General features: G+C 27.9%; 1 protein-coding gene across 1 annotated transcript; it reads left to right on the plus strand.

Annotated features, from left to right (window-relative positions):
* The first annotated feature begins 1,335 nt into the window (after positions 1–1,335).
* LOC112684520 (maltase 2-like) lies at positions 1,336–16,316 on the plus strand. The gene is made up of 10 exons (XM_025556073.1): positions 1,336–1,527; positions 3,627–3,793; positions 3,856–4,035; positions 5,919–6,076; positions 10,265–10,390; positions 10,988–11,232; positions 13,405–13,603; positions 14,020–14,471; positions 15,655–15,798; positions 15,891–16,316. The coding sequence occupies exons 1-10, from the start codon at positions 1,493–1,495 to the stop codon at positions 16,060–16,062; spliced, it is 1,878 nt and encodes a 625-aa protein (XP_025411858.1). The 5' UTR covers positions 1,336–1,492; the 3' UTR covers positions 16,063–16,316.
* Positions 16,317–18,103: the final 1,787 nt, after the last annotated feature.

Consider the following 18,103-nt stretch of genomic DNA (forward strand, 5'->3'; position numbering starts at 1 on the left):
AAGATTTTATAAATTTTAATTACACTTTTATTGTTTTTGGCAATGTATATTTTGACTTGCCTTACTATATTAAAATTAACATAATTTTATAATTAAATATGTATAAAAAAAAATTTTTTTTTAAATGAAAAATTACACGCGATGCCTTTTAAATATTTTAGTATAGTAGCATGTTCATAGTTATGAACCACTTATTTTATTATCTGTCCAACTTCTCGTAAATTTTATTTTTATTAACGGGTAGCTCACCAGACATGTATTTTTCAATTTTTGCTTCTTAAAGACCTAAATAATCGTAATGTAACATAATTGTAATAATATTACTTAAATAAAAATAAAAAATATAATAGTTGTTCATATAATTGTATATTTTATTTACCTTGATCTAATTAGAGACACTTGATAAATTTCCATATCGATGGTTCTTAACTATGAACATGTTACTGAAATTAACTATTTAAAAGGTATTGCGTGTAATTTTTATGTATATCGTTATGAATTAAGGGATAATATTAGTGGAGATATTTTGTATACAGAATATTTTTAATTGGGATATTTGTAACGGAGATATTTTAAACGGGGATATTTTTAAAGGTGGATATTTTCAACAAGGGATATTTTAAAGGGCAACCGTATTATACTGCCTACCTCAACTTCAATAGTTTATAAATATTGAAATATACTAAAAAAAAAAAAACAATAATAAATCACATCCATATGCGATAATATGATATGATATTTCTATTGCATACTGCATACTATAATTACTTTTATCTCATGCAATTTATTCTACGTTCATTTTGACTGATACATTTCGGCCAAGGACTACGGCGTGTTCGATCTTCGTGAAACGAAATGATAAATAAAATTATGTTCAATTCGACCAGACACAACGGCCTATCATGTGATCAACGAATCGTGAAGGGCTTATGATCTCAAAATATGGTTACAGACGTAAATGATGAAACCACGTATACGGGATAAAACTTCAGCTCTGATTTTGTCACGACCCGCTTTTAATACACAACTGTTACGCGTACGATGTATTCGAAAGATCTCGCTGAGGGGAAAAAATGGAAATTATCATCGGCGGATAGAGTATAATAAATACGTATACGGATAAACAATGACGTTTGAGATGTTGTCGCCTGAGCTACTACCTTAAACTACTAAATTTTCGCGCACCCAATACACCATACACAAATCCATCATTATTGCGCCGAATAGACTTCATTATAGTAATTCACTGGCTCGATTTCGCGGTCAATACGTGACCGAATTATTTTACATTGTGCTCCGTCGGTGCCCGTATCACGTAGCTCGGCGTAATATGATTTTTATTTTCGTGAATTCACATGCAAACGGTTCAGTTATTCGCGGGAATCTTAAGTCTCTGCGCTCATAAGTCACATGACAGCGAGCTTAGAATCGTTCGTTAAATTTTGAAAAATAAAAGAAAACCCTTTGTTCTGAAGAAACGCACCATCAAACTATGAACACTTTAGCGTCGTGTAATGAGAAATTCTGGTTAGTATTGAACGATATATTTTCTTAACAGCGAAATAATAAAAATTATAATATTAAACTATGTTTCAACGTATTTGTTTTGTGATTTCGTATGCTAAATCTTAAATAATAACACAGATACCTGTGCACATATACCTGTAGTATATGTGTGGTAAGTATATTATTCTTTTAAACTATGTAAATATGTTTACTGTCTGGAATTATCACTGATACATAACTAACAAATCACAACTTAACGACATCTGCTCATAAACTGTTAACGAACACGTAAAAAAAATACACTATATAATTATGATTCCATGTTAACCTTAAAACCGTCCAAACCACTTAACTCAGTAACCCAAATTACATACGCGTAAAAAATTAACGAAAATAAATTAGAAATAAATAAATTATTAATAAGATGGAAAATTGTACATTATATATACGTAACGGCACTGTTATAGTTTTAATGTATGTGAAAGGTTATTTCCATCTATACTTATTATATTTCATGTCCTTTTTTTTCATTCTTTCATCCATTTAGTTAGTTTTGTAAAATTAATTGTTGATTATAAACATCGTAAAAAATATTACAATTGACTAATTTCATACATACAATACTGTAGTAAACAAATTTTACTTAATCCATTACATAATACCGTATTTTCATTAAATGTCTGAACTACCATAATAGTACGGATACTAAAAGGGTAGTTACAAATTTTAATTAGAATATCATTTACTTAACTCACATCAATTTATGTTAAATAGTTATCAGTATTATTATTATTACTTTTTTTTTTTTTTTGTACATTTAAGGATAAATAATTTCGGTTAACTAATTATAGCACGATAAATTTTGCTATAATATTCAATTTTTATACGAAGCTGTAATTTAAATTTCCATCTATTATCGATTGAAATATATAATATATTTTATATAATGGTGGAACTAGGGAGAGAAAGACGGAGATTCATTCTCGGGCTTATCATTTTAGAGGGTGTAATGTTTAAAGTACATAATCTATTATTGATTACCAATTGGATATTTTTAACTTTATAACTGATAACGTATTTAAAATTCAAGAAGTATGATCGTATGCTAACTATCAGACAAAGATTATAGGGAAGAATATTTTATTTTTGGTCCATGATAGGGCGTGATTTTAACCCCGGGCGTGAAAATTCCTAGTTCCACCTCTGATTATATATTATATCCTCGAAGAAAATATATAACAATACATCACAAATGCATGCATCACGATTATATTGCGGAACAATAGAGACATAATAAGAAACATACGCTTATTTTATGAACAACTAACCTTAAAACAAACAGTTGCTGCATTAGAGTTAATTAAAGTTAATTTTGTATTTATTTGTTTTACTTTAAATGGTTTTAAATTAGACAATTAAGTATCAAATGATAATATTTATCTGTTTCAATTTTTTTATTCTGAGTAAAAGGAAGAGTTTATTGACTTTTCTATGATAAAGGATTTTTATCAGTTAACACATTTGAGTGATACTAAGATATTCTTGAAGTATCTAAATTCGAAATCGATTGAAAATTAGATGCCGAAGAAATTTGATATTTTACCTACTCGTATTTGATTCTTAAAATAATATATAAATCTTCAAATCTGTTACAGTCGCTACAATAAATATTTTTAATCACATTAATAATATTTTTTAACATTTTTATTATTTACTGTTAATATTACTAAACATTTTGAAGGAAAACCCACAAATAGTTTAATTTATATTTATTTTAGCAAATAATTTATGTTGAATATATAGTAAATTATTTTTTAATTCTTATAAATTTGCCTCAAATAATTTATACATTTTTGATACATTCAATAAGTACACCAAAATATATTACACTTAAACTTACTTGGAAATATTTTTTTTTGATTTTTAAAATTCTTACTCTTTTATACAATGAAACTGTAAACCTGTATTATATATTATGAAGTAAGCTGCATTGGATTACTATAAGTTCCACTTACATGTACTCTGTGTGCGATCCAAAACTATTGCGGGTAACAAAGCAAAGTAGTTTAAACGTTTGGATCCTGATTGAAATTCTGATTCTTATCTGATAACTGTTGCAGTATGATACTAATGTTACTGAATTCGGTGTCATATTCTACTAAAGCAAAAACTATCTTCATTGCGAATGAAAAAAGCGAACTGGACTGGTGGCAGACTGCGGTTTTCTATGAAATTTATCCGAGATCGTTTAAAGATAGCGATAAAAATGCGGTGGGAGATATCAAAGGTAATGTTTTGAATATATTGTTTGAAAAATTATTTGTTACGTAAATGTATGTGTTTCAAAAGGAATCGAAGAAAAAGCGGAGTACCTCAAAGAAATAGGAGTGGATTGCGTTTGGTTGTCACCAATTTTTAAATCACCAATGGCAGATTTCGGTTTCGACATATCAGATTTCTATCAGGTTGATAGCATTTACGGTACCAATGAAGACTTGATCTCATTGCAAAAAAAACTCAAGTCATTAGGTAATTAATAAATAACATTTTCGACAAGTATACCTAAATCAAATCAATGAAAAGTTCTAAAATGTTTTATGATTTCATCTGATTAGTTTTTGATATTTTATAATAAATTTGTTATAAAAATAAAAAACTCCTTAGGAATATATAAAGTAGAAGTACTAATTCAATTTCATTAATATATATCCAAAAATAAACATCAGTCTTATATTTATTTAAATATTAATGATGTATTATTGTTTTGTTAATTTTACATTAATTATAAATAATAATTTAATTAAAAATTATTATCCTTTGATTGGTTTTAAATACATAAAAAGTTTTTTCATTACAAACTACTTTATTGTTAGATTATAAAAATTAATTATTACACGTTATGAAAAAAAATATATCAACTGAATACATTTTTTGATTTAGGTATTATAAAGTTATTACCTTAAAAACATATTTTATACAGTAAATCTCTTAATTTGAAAAGTTTACTTATTTAATTTAAACAAGTTAGAGTTAAAACCTGGGTCACACTAACCCAGGTACAAAAGGAGTATTTGCACCAGGAGCAAAATTTTGAGGGATGACAAAATATTTAAACTACCTATCTGAAAAATAAAATTTTACATTACTTTTTAATAAATATTTTTTTTAGTTCAATACCTAAGAAAATTTTTAAAAATAATTTATAAGATTAAATCATTTCAATATTAATTTTACATTTTTCATTAAAACTCTACTTATAACATTGTAAAATGTCTAATTATTGCAATAACTATTGGACGATACACGTAATCACACGAATTACACTATATTAGACGATTATAAATGATTTGGCCTATAATATTGTTAATCTATTATTATAACCAGGGCTTGAAAGTTCATTCACTAAAAAACGCACACATAAGCATGCAATAATGTACTAACATTTGATGAAATATGCATTCCGATATGCACTAAAAAATTCAAAATATACATTCATATAAAATTTATATGCATAAAATATCTTCAACTATGCACGAAAAAAAATGTATAAGCATTTTTTAAAATAAAAAAAACTATCCATTCATATTTTTAAAATAAAAAAAACTACCCATTCATATTTTTAAAAGTTGTATTTTATTTCTTCGATTACATTTTATTAAAATTATATTTAATTAACACACGTTACAAAAAAAATAAGTTGATAGATTGGCATGGACACTTCAATGGAAGGAGGGTGGTAGTCGTGCGCAATAACATTGTTTCAATGGTACTATTCTTAACTTATAAAATCCAATGTCATACAAAACTAAAAATACTGATAAAATACTAAGATTTTATAAACATGTTTGGAAAAGTAAATAAAAAAGAATTCAAGCATTTATTGATCTAATTATTTTTTAACTTTCATGAAAAACGGTTTTGCTGAAAAGAAAAGAAAAAAAGAAAATATTCAAATGTATAAGCTTATGAGCCTTGATTATAACTATTCAACTTATTGATGTTTACTTATGTTATATTTTCAATATGAGTTAAATCTCTTTTTAAAAATTGTCTATATAAGCGTATTTATGAATACATAAATGAGTTATAATACTAAAACAATTTTTTTTTTAGTTATGATGATAGGAGAGGGGAGTAATCGGAAAAACTTATTTGTTCCATGGCGACATTGGTCCTTAACCCGTTTCTGATTATAACCCAAGTTTTCTAATACATTCAACAATTTTTTACAAATAATATATTACATACATACTACAAAATCGTTCATTTTTTATACAATATATACACAATACACTGGTTATTTATTTTCATTAGTTGAATAATTTGCAAGTGAATCAATTATTTAATATTTTACATAAAAATGTTTTATTTCTAACTTAATTATAAAATAGTATAATAATATATTTATATAGGGATAAGAATTATTTTGGATTTTGTACCTAATCATACAAGTGATGAACACGAATGGTTTAAGAAGTCTGTACAAAAAATCGATCCGTATACAGATTATTATGTATGGAGAGATGCTAAAATCGATCAAAACGGTTGGAATTTACCACCAAATAATTGGGTAAGATTATTAAAGTGTTTGTAAATATGTTAAATTTGTGTTTCAGTTAATTAATAATTAAGTCATGTACTTGTAATATGAATTGATAAACGAGTGTTCTCTAAAATCGTCACATTCTTTGACTTTATTTGTAATAAGCTATTATAAATAGCATTTGTTATTTTAGCTCTTGAATACTTAATGAAAATGAATAAAATGATTTATCAATAATTATGATCTCGAACATCAAAACATTTAAACTTGATAATATTTTTAAAAATATATTCTATACATGTAAAGAATATATTATAATTCTTTAAATTGTATTTTACCGCACTCTGCACTGTTAGTGTGGTTATAAGGTGATTAGTGATAACAATAATAATGATAAGCAAGTTATGATAAAATAAATTAATTGTAATAAGGAAGATATGTAATATTATATATTAGTAGTTTAGGAATTGATATTTTATTGAATAACAAATATTTATTGTCGTTTCTTTATGTTTAGGTAAGTTCTGTATATAATATAAATAATATGTAATAATAATAAATAAAACTTTATGTTTAGAGCAACACAATACCAGTGTGATTTGTTTGTGGTCAATTCCTGAATAAAATAAATAACAGTCTTATAAAACAACAATTTCGTTTAAGCAATATGAAGAAGCTGAATTAAATGACACAGATCAAAAAAACTAATTGTTACACCATTAATTAAAGTCAAACTGCTATTAGATAATAAATTAGAAATATTTGGGATATATGACTCTGGGTCTAATGTTTCATTAATAAATTCTAAATTATTAAAAATAAAATACAGAAAAATGAATAATAACAAAAATGCAAACTTAAGAACAATTAATGGTGTTAAAAAAACAAAAGGTTTGACAACTATAAAAATTAAAATATTTGAAATTGAAGAAAAAGTAGATGTTTATATCATAGATGAAGAAAACTTCAAATATGAATTTTTGATAGGATTAGATATTATAAAAAAAATTCAAACTTATTCAGAATGAACATTTAAAAATAACTCAAAACAACAATTTAAATCAAAAAAATAAAATTGAAGAAAAAAAAGAAAATATTAAAATAACAGATACACAGGAAAATAACCACCAAACTAAGATAGATTATTTAACTAACAATCAAAAATATAAAATAAATAAACTAATTGAAAATAATAAGTCAATTTTTGCAAATGACAAATACGACATTGGTACAGTGAGAGGATATGAAGCACATATTGATTTATCAGTTGACAAATACTGTAGTAAAAGACCTTATAGATGCTCTGTAGAGGATAAAAAGGAGATAGAAGAACAAATATTAAAATTACTTGAAAAAAAACTCATTGAAGTATCTTACAGTCCATTTGCTGCACAAATAACATTAGCATTTAAGAAAGAGGATAAGAGAAGATCCAGATTATGCATAGATTTCAGAGACTTAAACAAAATTGTAGTACCTCAAGCACAACCATTCCCACTGATTGATGACCTAGTGATAAAAACAAGGAATTGCAATTACTTTTCGACTTTAGATATAAATTCTGCTTTTTGGTCGATTCCACTCAGGGTGGAGGATAGAAAAATACTGCGTTTGTGACACAGGAAGGACATTTTCAATGGACTTGCCTGCCCTTTGGTTTAAAAACATCACCAGCAATTTTCCAGAGAGTCTTAAGTACAATATTGAGGGAATATAAACTTACAGACTCTGCTGTTAACTATATTGATGATATTCTTATATTTTCTAAAAATTGTAATGATCACATTAGTCACTTAACACAGTTATTAAAGGCAATACAAACTGAAGGTTTTAGATTGAAATTTATAAAATGTACATTTGCAACAGACTCGGTGAAATATCTTGGTCATATTATACAGAATAACTCTATCAGGTCTGTAAAAGATAATCTAGTTTCAATAAATAATTTTCCTGTTCCAAAACTCAAAAAAATATAAGGCAACTTGTGGGAAAAATAAATTTTTACCGTGAATACATACCAAATAGAGCAATTATCCTAGATCCATTGCATAATTTACTTAGAAAAAACCAAAGATTTATCTGGTCGATAGAGTGTCAAAAAGCATTTGAAACTATAAAAAAACTACTGTGCTCACAACCGGTTTTAGAAATTTTTGATACAGATTTACCAATCAAGATTTACACAGATGCATCTTTGGAAGGTGTAGGAGCCATTCTCAAACAAACACAGCTTAATGGAAAAGAAAAACCAGTGGCATACTTCTCGAAAAAACTGAATGCAGCCCAAAAAAAAAAAAAAGCAATATATTTGAAATGTTTAGCTATTAAAGAAGCAGTAAGATACTGGCAATGCTGGCTTATAGGTAAATCATTTATAGTATATTCCGATTACAAACCATTAGAGAACATGAACATTAAATCTAGGACTGATGAAGAGCTAGGAGATTTCACCTACTATTTGTCACAATATGACTTTCAAATTAAATATGCTCCAGGGAAAGATAATTTGGAGGCAGATTGCCTAAGCAGAAACCCAATATTGGAGACAAATGATAATAAATAAGAACAATTAAAAATAGTAAATCTAATAAGACTGGATGATATTCTAACAGATCAAAAAAATAATGAAGAGGTAAGAAAAAAAAAACAAGCTGATAAAAAAAAACAATGTATATTTTAAAAAGTGTAGAAAAATAAAAAAAATTATGTTATCAAAGGAGTTCAGTATTAAACTCATAAAGAACGTACATGAAAATTTATGTCACATTGGTATTAAACAAATGCAAAAGAAGATTGGTATAGTATACACAGCAAAAAACTTGACAAAAAATATAATACAATTTTGTAAAAACTGTGGGATATGTATGAAAAACAAATCAAGAGGAAATGACAAATTTGGTTTAATGTCTCATCTAGGTCCAGCCACAAAGCCTTTTGAGATAATCTCAATAGACACGATTGGTGAGTTTGAAGGTTCGAACTCCGGAAAAAAATATCTACATCTTTTAGTGGATCATTTCACGAGATATGCATTCATTTTACCATCAAAAACACAGAGTGTGAATGATTTTGTAAAATTATTCAACAATGTAGCAGACACAGATGAAATAGGTATCCTTCTCACCGATCAATATCCGGGAATTAATTCAAAAGAATTTAAACGTTTTTTGAGTGAAAAATCGATACAGATGGTTTTTACTGCTATAAATACCCCTTTCTCAAATGGAATAAATCAAACACTTGTAAACAAAATTCGCTGTAAAATCAATGAAAAAAAACAAAAAAATTAGCTTGGACAACAATAGCACAAGAATGTGTTAATAGATATAATGATACTGATCATTCAGTTACGGAGTTTGCACCAAGATATTTATTATATGGTACAGATGTTTCAATATTGCCACATGAATTAAAAGAAAGAAAAAAAACAGAAATGGATTGGAAATGTGATAGGAAAATAGCATATAAGAATACAATAAAATCACATGATTATAACAAAAAACTATTTGATAAAAATCGGAAAGACACGGAATTCAACGTAGGAGATATGGTGTATGTGGAAAATGGAAACAAACTAAACAGGAGACAACTGGATGAACTGAGGAGTGGACCGTACAGGATTATAGAGAGGATATCAAATTCAATCTATAGGATTAACACAGGTCACAAAAAATCGGAATCGAATAATTTCCATATAACGAAACTTATTCCGGCTTCTACATTGGATGGAGTAGAACCAGTTGAACTTAACTTCGAGACGAAAATTTTACAGAAAATTTTCCACCCCAGTGGGGGAGATGTAAAGAATATATTATAATTCTTTAAATTGTATTTTACCGCGCTCTGCACTGTTAGTGTGGTTATAAGGTGATTGGTGATAACAATAATAATGATAAGCAAGTTATGATAAAATAAATTAATTGTAATAAGGAAGATATGTAATATTATATGTTAGTAGTTTAGGAATTGATATTTTATTGAATAACAAACATTTATTGTCGTTTCTTTATGTTTAGGTAAGTTCTGTATATAATATAAATAATATGTAATAATAATAAATAAAACTTTATGTTTAGAGCAACACAATACCAGTGTGATTTGTTTGTGGTCAATTCCTGAATAAAATAAATAACAGTCTTATATACAGATAAAGCAATTGTTGACCAAAATATTGTCGTTCATAACTTGTTTTAAAATATTTAATTTTTCCTATAGCAAAGTTTATTCAGTAAATCAGCATGGACGTGGAACGAAAAACGTAAACAGTATTACTTGCATCAATTTAGCCCTAAAGAACCGGACCTAAATTATAGAAATAAAGAATTGGTCGAGGAAATAAAGGTGAATAAAAAATATATTTCAACATAACAAGCATATCAATATTAATCAATAATTTAATCAGGGACGGATCTAGGGCGAAAAGTTAACTTTGGTTTAGACTATTTAAAGAGGCCGCTTATTAGGCCTGAAACTGGATTATAAATGTACACCTTGTAACAAAAAAAAACACAATATTATCATATGTGTTTTTAAGTTTATTCATAATTATTATTGAATACATTAATATAGGTATATTTTAATTATGAAGGATTCCGTCTTACATGGGGTCAGGCAAGAGATGTTTAACTGTACTATACAATTAAACCAGTAGGTAGCGTAATTTAGTGGTTATCAACTAGGACAATGCCTGTCTAGTATTAACTTCAATCTATAATCGGCACACATACAATATATTAGAAGTCTTCAAGAAACCAATTTTGTTAACAAATATTAACCGAGGATCAGTTGACTTCCTAAATGCTCCCTCCTAAATCCGCCCTTGATTCTAATACCAAGTTATCAAACTAAAATAATACCATTATTTTTTCTTATAGTTTTAATTAATCTTAACATAATTGAAACCGAAATGGCACAAAATATTTGTTTTGCTTTATACAGAACAACTTGAGATTCTGGTTGAATCACGGTATAGACGGATACAGAGTAGACGCAGTATCGTATTTGTTTGAGGATTCAAGATTTTTGGACGAGCCTAGGAAACCAGAAGAGATTGCCTCGAAAGAAAAAAACACCTACAAACAATACTATCATATCTATACAATGGATTTGTCCGAGACGTACGATATGATTAATCAATTCCGGGACGTTATCGAAGAATACAATCAGAAAGATGGAACTACCAGGTATCGCTTTAAGCATAACTCTTATATTTTTATACATATTTTTTCAGCGGTGAAAAAATAAATTAAAAACTAACCATGGGATAATAACCATGACGTTTTATGGTTTGTATTCACGAAAAAATTTAAATTTGATTTTGTTGTTTAAAAAAACAAACGATATTAATATGGTATCCAATAACATTCAGAAAAGATAGTTTTCAACAACTACAAAAAACTAGGAATACTCTGTCTGTCTTTAAAAAATTTAATCCGATTATTTAATAGTAATGCGTAAAGCGATTAGAAATCTGCTAACGTAAAAGCTGTAGAATCGCATAATATAAAAATATAAATTTTAATGTGCGAGACATCACAGTCGGGTAAAATACAGGGATGGGTGAACGGTATTGCTGTACTAGTCTTTTAAACTTGAAAAAAATGTACCATTGCTAACGGAATACCGATTCTATGTAAGAGAGATCTGATGGATCAGTTTAAATTTTTAAAAATGATTGATATAGTAGAAGAATCAAATATTTTAAGTAGATTAGATGAACTTTTAATGTTCTAAAATTCGTAAAAATAATATCTAAAATTACGATAAATCGAAAATTTCAAGTATCTACTCGTATATGTAGCACTAACTTCATTATTTAATTTAAAACTATGAAATTTCTTAAAGAAAATAACGAATATTGTTTTCTAGAAATTTGTTGAAATATCCGATTCGTCAAAATTTAATTTTGTATAATTTATAAATTATTTTTGTAAAAGATTTAAATTTTATGAATTTTTTATTATAAAAAAAACAACGGAATTTCATAGTTTTAATCGTTTTGTTAAAATGGAATATTCTAATGCTCATAATATTTTTTTAAAACTGTCTTTAAGTTTTTTTTTCATCAGTAATTAAAATAAATGGAAAACATTGTATTAAATATTTAAGACTTTTTATCGAACAAAAATTATTTTATCAACATTTTTAACAAAAACTAAAAAAAACATGAAAACTTTAATTTCCTATAAAGAGCTCTAAAAAAAATGAATCTATTAATAATTATAATATCTATTTCTAACGGTGAATAACTAAAACTATATTAAAATGATACGAATAGTGATGTACCACTAGGAATATTCCTCAAGGAATGTTCTCGAGAACAAGGAATATTTCCGAAATATTCCCCGGAATCTCGAGAAATTTCTTTGAAAAATAAAAATTTGAGTGGGAATTAAATGACAGTCTATACTACTTTACGTCTGTACTCTGTACTAGTGTAACAGTATTCATTAGTGTATTTTGTTATTTATATTTTGTTATTTTGATTATAATTGATTATAGAATTATCGTTATTTCATTTTAGTATTTTCTATTTACATAGTTATTCGTTTTATACAATTAATTTCTGTTACTATAGTACCTAGTAAAATAAATTTTTAGTTTCACACTTCACAAACTTCTTAACATTTCTGTTAATAACTTTTTGTGTTTAAATCTAGTGTTCGTATTAGTATACAAAGTACGTTATTTGTTTGGTGCTAATGTTATGTTTATTTTTAAAACCTACTTAAATACAAAGTAGTAATTTGGATACTTTATTAATTGTTTCATTTTTCTTTTTTTTTATCATAAGTTCATAATATTGTTATTATAAGAGTATTAATTAAGATTTAAGAGTACTGCATGTTTTTATTTTTATTAATAAAGATACTGAAGTACCTATAGTTATATATAACGATATATTGTTCATTACATATATTAGTAAAATTTATTCAGTATTTCAGTATATTTATTTTTATTTTTTAACATATAAAAATAAAAGTTTGATCATTTATTTTGTGATCATTGTACAGATTTTAATTAAAAAATTAAATTATAGTTACTTAGTAACTTTTTTTAAAAGAATAAAAATCTAAACTGTAATAATATCAGTAAAAAACTGTAATTTGGATCATTTATAGCCATAGGTTTAATTTAAAACTGAAACCTATGATCAATATTTAAAAACTTATTATATTCCTAAGAAATTCCCGGTGTTGGGAATATTCCCGGGAATTTCACCGGGGAAATTCCCAAAAATATATTCTCAGGAATTTGCCCGTCACTAATCATGGTAAAATCAATATATTTCTCGTTTGACTAGGAATTCGAAAAAAAAAAAACGCGATATTTGAATATTATTATTTTTTCGACAGGGTTTTGATAATCGGAGCGTACACATCAAACAATATCACGACAACACATTACAGTAACGATACCGATCCGGGAACACATTTGCCGTTCAACTTCGGGCTGATCGACAAACTGAACGATGAATCGAACGCGGCCAATTTTAGCAACGCGGTATACTCGTGGTTGGACAATATACAGCTAGGCATTTGGCCGATTTGGGTGGTAAACGGTTGAATAAAATATAATCGCCTCCAGAGGTAGCTTGAAGTTGTATTGTATGGTCATTGAAGCATCGAAATATAAGGGATGAATACCATTTTGAGCAGACGGACGTACTTGTACATGGTACCTAATAGGTAACGCGCAAACGATAATATCTTAAAACAGTAACATCAATATAGGTCCTTATCAATGTCTTTTATATTATAGAAGATAAATGAAGTTAAAATATAATGAGATCAACTTACCACGAATTGTGTTATGGTGAGAATATAGTTTTTGAAGTATGATTTTGTGGTAGATAGGTAGTTAATTACTCATTTACACCCATCATCTGAAAAATTTCAAACCGCCTCTGGAGCACTATAATACTGAGCACAACATTCGATCGTTTATGTATCGTTTTGTACCGGTTTCAGATCGGGAATCATGATTATCGTCGCGTGGCCAACCGGTTCGGCTCCGAGATGGTGGACGCAATGAACATGTTGAACCTCCTGCTGCCGGGCACCGCTTTCACGTACATGGGTGAGGAGATAGGGATGGAGGACGCCCGGGTCCGGTGGGATCAGACGGTGGACCCGATGGGCCTGAACGCCGGGGCAGATGGTTACCTCAAGGCGAGTAGAGACCCGGAACGATCTCCTTTCCAATGGAACGCAGACATAAGCGCGGGATTCACCGCGGGCCCCAGAACGTGGTTACCCGTGAACCCCAACTACTGGAGACTGAATTTGGCCGCGCAGCAGCAGCAACCGCGAAGCCATTACGCCGTCTACAGACGGTTGACCGAGCTCAGGCGGACCCGTACCTTACAGCGAGGTGCTTTCGAAGGACACGTCCTCTCTGAGTGGGTGTACGCGTTCTCCAGGTAAGGATCCGGCACAACATCGACGAACGCGTACGGAAATCGGACAATAATTGTAAACTCTCCCGGGTCAACTTCGAAACAAAGATTTGTTTGTGTTATTATTTTATACTCGTAATATCGATAATATTATTATAATGTACGAACGAAATTCTTACAAACCCAAGAATGTTTATCGTCGTCCCGTAAATCATCTCCGCCGTGGTCGTTTAGCCCTTAAGCTCATGCGTAAGAGGATGGAAAGTGGTACATTTTAAAATATGCTCATATTTTTCAAAGTACACCTCACGACAGTATTCAAATTCCAAGGTTTCCTGATTTTCAAAATCCAGATGTCATTCGCCATCGATTTCTTCATATTTCCACAAACGGAATAATATAGTCCTGTTGATAATATATAGACCAGCGGTTCTCAAACTGTGACACGCGTACTACTAGTGGTATGCAAAAGACTACATGGTTGTATGCGGAAGGTCACGGTAGAACGGAAATTAAAAATTTGATATTTAATTCATATATTTATTTAAAAACAATAATAATGTTGTATTAATAACTAAATAATAATTTTACTGCCTTTCTTTTTAAAATAAATGTATTTAACTATGTAAAGTTTGTATGGTTCTATTTTTAATCATTAGTGATATGGGACTGATTGATAATATAGTCAAGTGGTATGCCAAAATAAATGTTTGAGAACCACTGGTATAGGCTATTATATAAGCACACAACATTACATTTGTCCGGAACATATGATTGCATCGAATAAAATATAACCAAACCAAACACCCGATTCAACGTAACTTTATATAATATATACGTTTAATAACACATATGTGAGTAATAAGTTGGTAGACATTTCGAAATCGTTTTACAAGTAGAAAGAATTTTTGTCGTCCGCGGGGGAGTACGTTTTGTCGTCACAATATTTAAAAACTGTACTCTACATGTATAAAACAAATAAATTTAATTAAATTTATTAATAATAAATCAATTAGATAAATTCTGTGATTCAAAATTTTACTTTATATTATTTAATATAAATTAAATAATAATTAAAAATTATTTTTTAATTATTAATATTAATATAATATTTAAAAAAACCCATCGAGTCCAACCATTTTCTGTTTTTACTAGAACTCATAAGAAATGTTAAACAATTTTGTTCATAACGTTTTATTCCATACAGGACATTTCAAGGAACCGAAACATACTTGGTAGTGATCAACTTGGGTTCTGGGTACGAAACCGTAGACTTGTCTGATTTGCAAGTAATCAAAGAGCAACATGTGCTAGTGCACACGTCAAGCGTGAATTCGGAGTATTCGGTCGGGTGAGTAATAATTGCAGGTTAATTTTTTTCAGGGATTTCGGATATTAAACGTAAATTCTTAAAAAATATGACTTATCATTTATGTGATTTAGAGATACAATTAATAAGAACGGTTTCAAAATGAGAACTAAATCGGCGTTAGTGTTGACCACCGACAAAAAGGTATCGACTTCATCGGCGGCATCATCAGTTTCCTCGATGAAAATAACTTTAGCGGCTTTGGCTTGCGCTTGGGTTAGCCATTGTGGTAGGCAAAGTGCTTGAAAATACGTAACCAATGCTATATCATTTTACTTTTTTATCTTATAATAATTATTGTATTTTCGTTCTTTTGATAAGAAAAACTGAAGTTTACCACCAAGAATAGCGATTAGACGATTGATAATATAGTGCATTTAAAAGTAATGTTTTTATTCAGCCCAATATTATATTACGTATACTACAATCGGAAGTGTTGTGAAATCATTATGTATTTAATGTAAGGACCAAAATTAAACTAAATAATTATGATAATTTAACGAATGGTGGTCAGTGTCGTTTATTGTTTTCTGTCTGAACACGCGTAATGGATTTAAATCATTAGTTTGTTACAATAAAGTTGTAACGTGGCAACGCTTGCTGCATAATTTACTCGAACGACAACATACTGCGTTAAAACTAGGACCACACGTCGCATGTAAATATGCTGTTTTACAATTGTAGTACCGTTAATTGACTATTATATTATATAACTTGGAAAGAAATATTATCTTTTATTTTAGTGCTAAACTTGATTTTTTTTTTTATCGTGATAATGCGTTGACAAAATGTACAAGCGTCCGTATGTTTTCCATCATTCACTAACGTACGAATATCAAAGTAAGTAAGACATTTTTATATTCTAAGGGAAACGAGTTACTAACGTTACTAAAATATATATATATATTTTTATGCATGATTTTGACATGTTAATAAAAAAAAAATACTGGATTGTCGCAATACAATTAAAATATTTTCTGATTTTTGTTAAGTTAATATTTTACTGTACTATTACTTTAAAAGGGTTTGACCCGTTTATAATAAATAAATAAATAAATAATTATTAAATTTTAACAAAATTCGTAAAATTAATATTTATTAGCATTATATATATTACAATAATAATTATAACTGTATAAGGTACTTCATAGTTATCGATATTATCTATTGATACACTAATTGTTAATTAAATAATATCTAATTGCGACTACCAACAATCATTGGTGGTCGCATACACTAAATTAATATAGTAATTCACATGAGATGGAAAATTGATATATTAAGTAGTATTTTTACACGGTTATTTCAAGAATTTGGTGCCATATAAACTGATAAACTCAATTAAATCTTCTTCTTGACATGTCCAGAACACAATTAAACTCAATCAATATACTAACGATCTGAATCGTCTTTACCTATTTAATAATATATTATTTAACTAATTCTTTAATTGTTTGATAAAATGTGATAATGATAACCTAAATTGCCGTTTATATTTTAATGTATGTAGAGTTATAGACAAGTGCAAAGAAATACAAATTTAATTACTTATAAACTAAACTTTGATACTGTTTCAGTTGGGCTATGTTTTAAACCCAAAATCTCGTTTTACGAGTGTATCATATTTTTCATATTTATATATATTTAAACATTTTAATAATATTAAGAACGTCATTGACTTTTAAAAATATGGAAAAATGTAGAAATATTAATTTGGTGGGGTAGAGTTAACCGAAAAGTATTTTGTTTATATTAATTTAATTTGATCAAAGTTTTAAGATAATACTTTTTTTATTGTAAAAGTTGGTTTAACCAATCTGATAACATTATTATTAAGTTCTTAAACTGATATAGTAATGTAGACTATTTTAAAGCTTATTCATTAGTCATTCCCTCACTCGGAATGTTTTCCAAAGTGAGTGGAATATCGACTTCATATTTACAAGAATAATTCATCTACGTCAGTAAACCGTTTCTATGTCTCGCTCTATATCTGTATATTTCCCATTTTTCTACTTTATTTTAATTATTTTATATTTTATTCAGTGTCAATATTAAAACATTTTTTTTATAGTACAACCAACCAATTAATTACAAACCAGAGACGTGTTATGATGTGTTGAAAATAATAGTTATTTATTTTGATTTTAGATTAAATATAATTATTTCAGAGGTAATCATTGGGTTATTTTTGATTTATATTTAGTAATTTATATTTTATGATTATATACTTGATTAAACTATATTAAAATTTTAATATTAATGTTAATTTTGATTATTGTGATTC

The sequence above is a fragment of the Sipha flava genome, unplaced genomic scaffold (assembly GCF_003268045.1).
Source record: "Sipha flava isolate LNK unplaced genomic scaffold, YSA_version1 251_pilon_pilon, whole genome shotgun sequence".
Lineage (NCBI taxonomy): Eukaryota > Metazoa > Arthropoda > Insecta > Hemiptera > Aphididae > Sipha > Sipha flava.

Coding starts and splice junctions, on each gene's coding strand:
- LOC112684520 (XM_025556073.1), top strand. CDS start 1,493: ATGAACACTTTAGCGTCGTGTAATGAGAAATTCTG. Junction 14,472..15,654: donor TGGGTGTACGCGTTCTCCAG/GTAAGGATCCGG, acceptor TATTCCATACAG/GACATTTCAAGGAACCGAAA. Junction 15,799..15,890: donor AATTCGGAGTATTCGGTCGG/GTGAGTAATAAT, acceptor TATGTGATTTAG/AGATACAATTAATAAGAACG.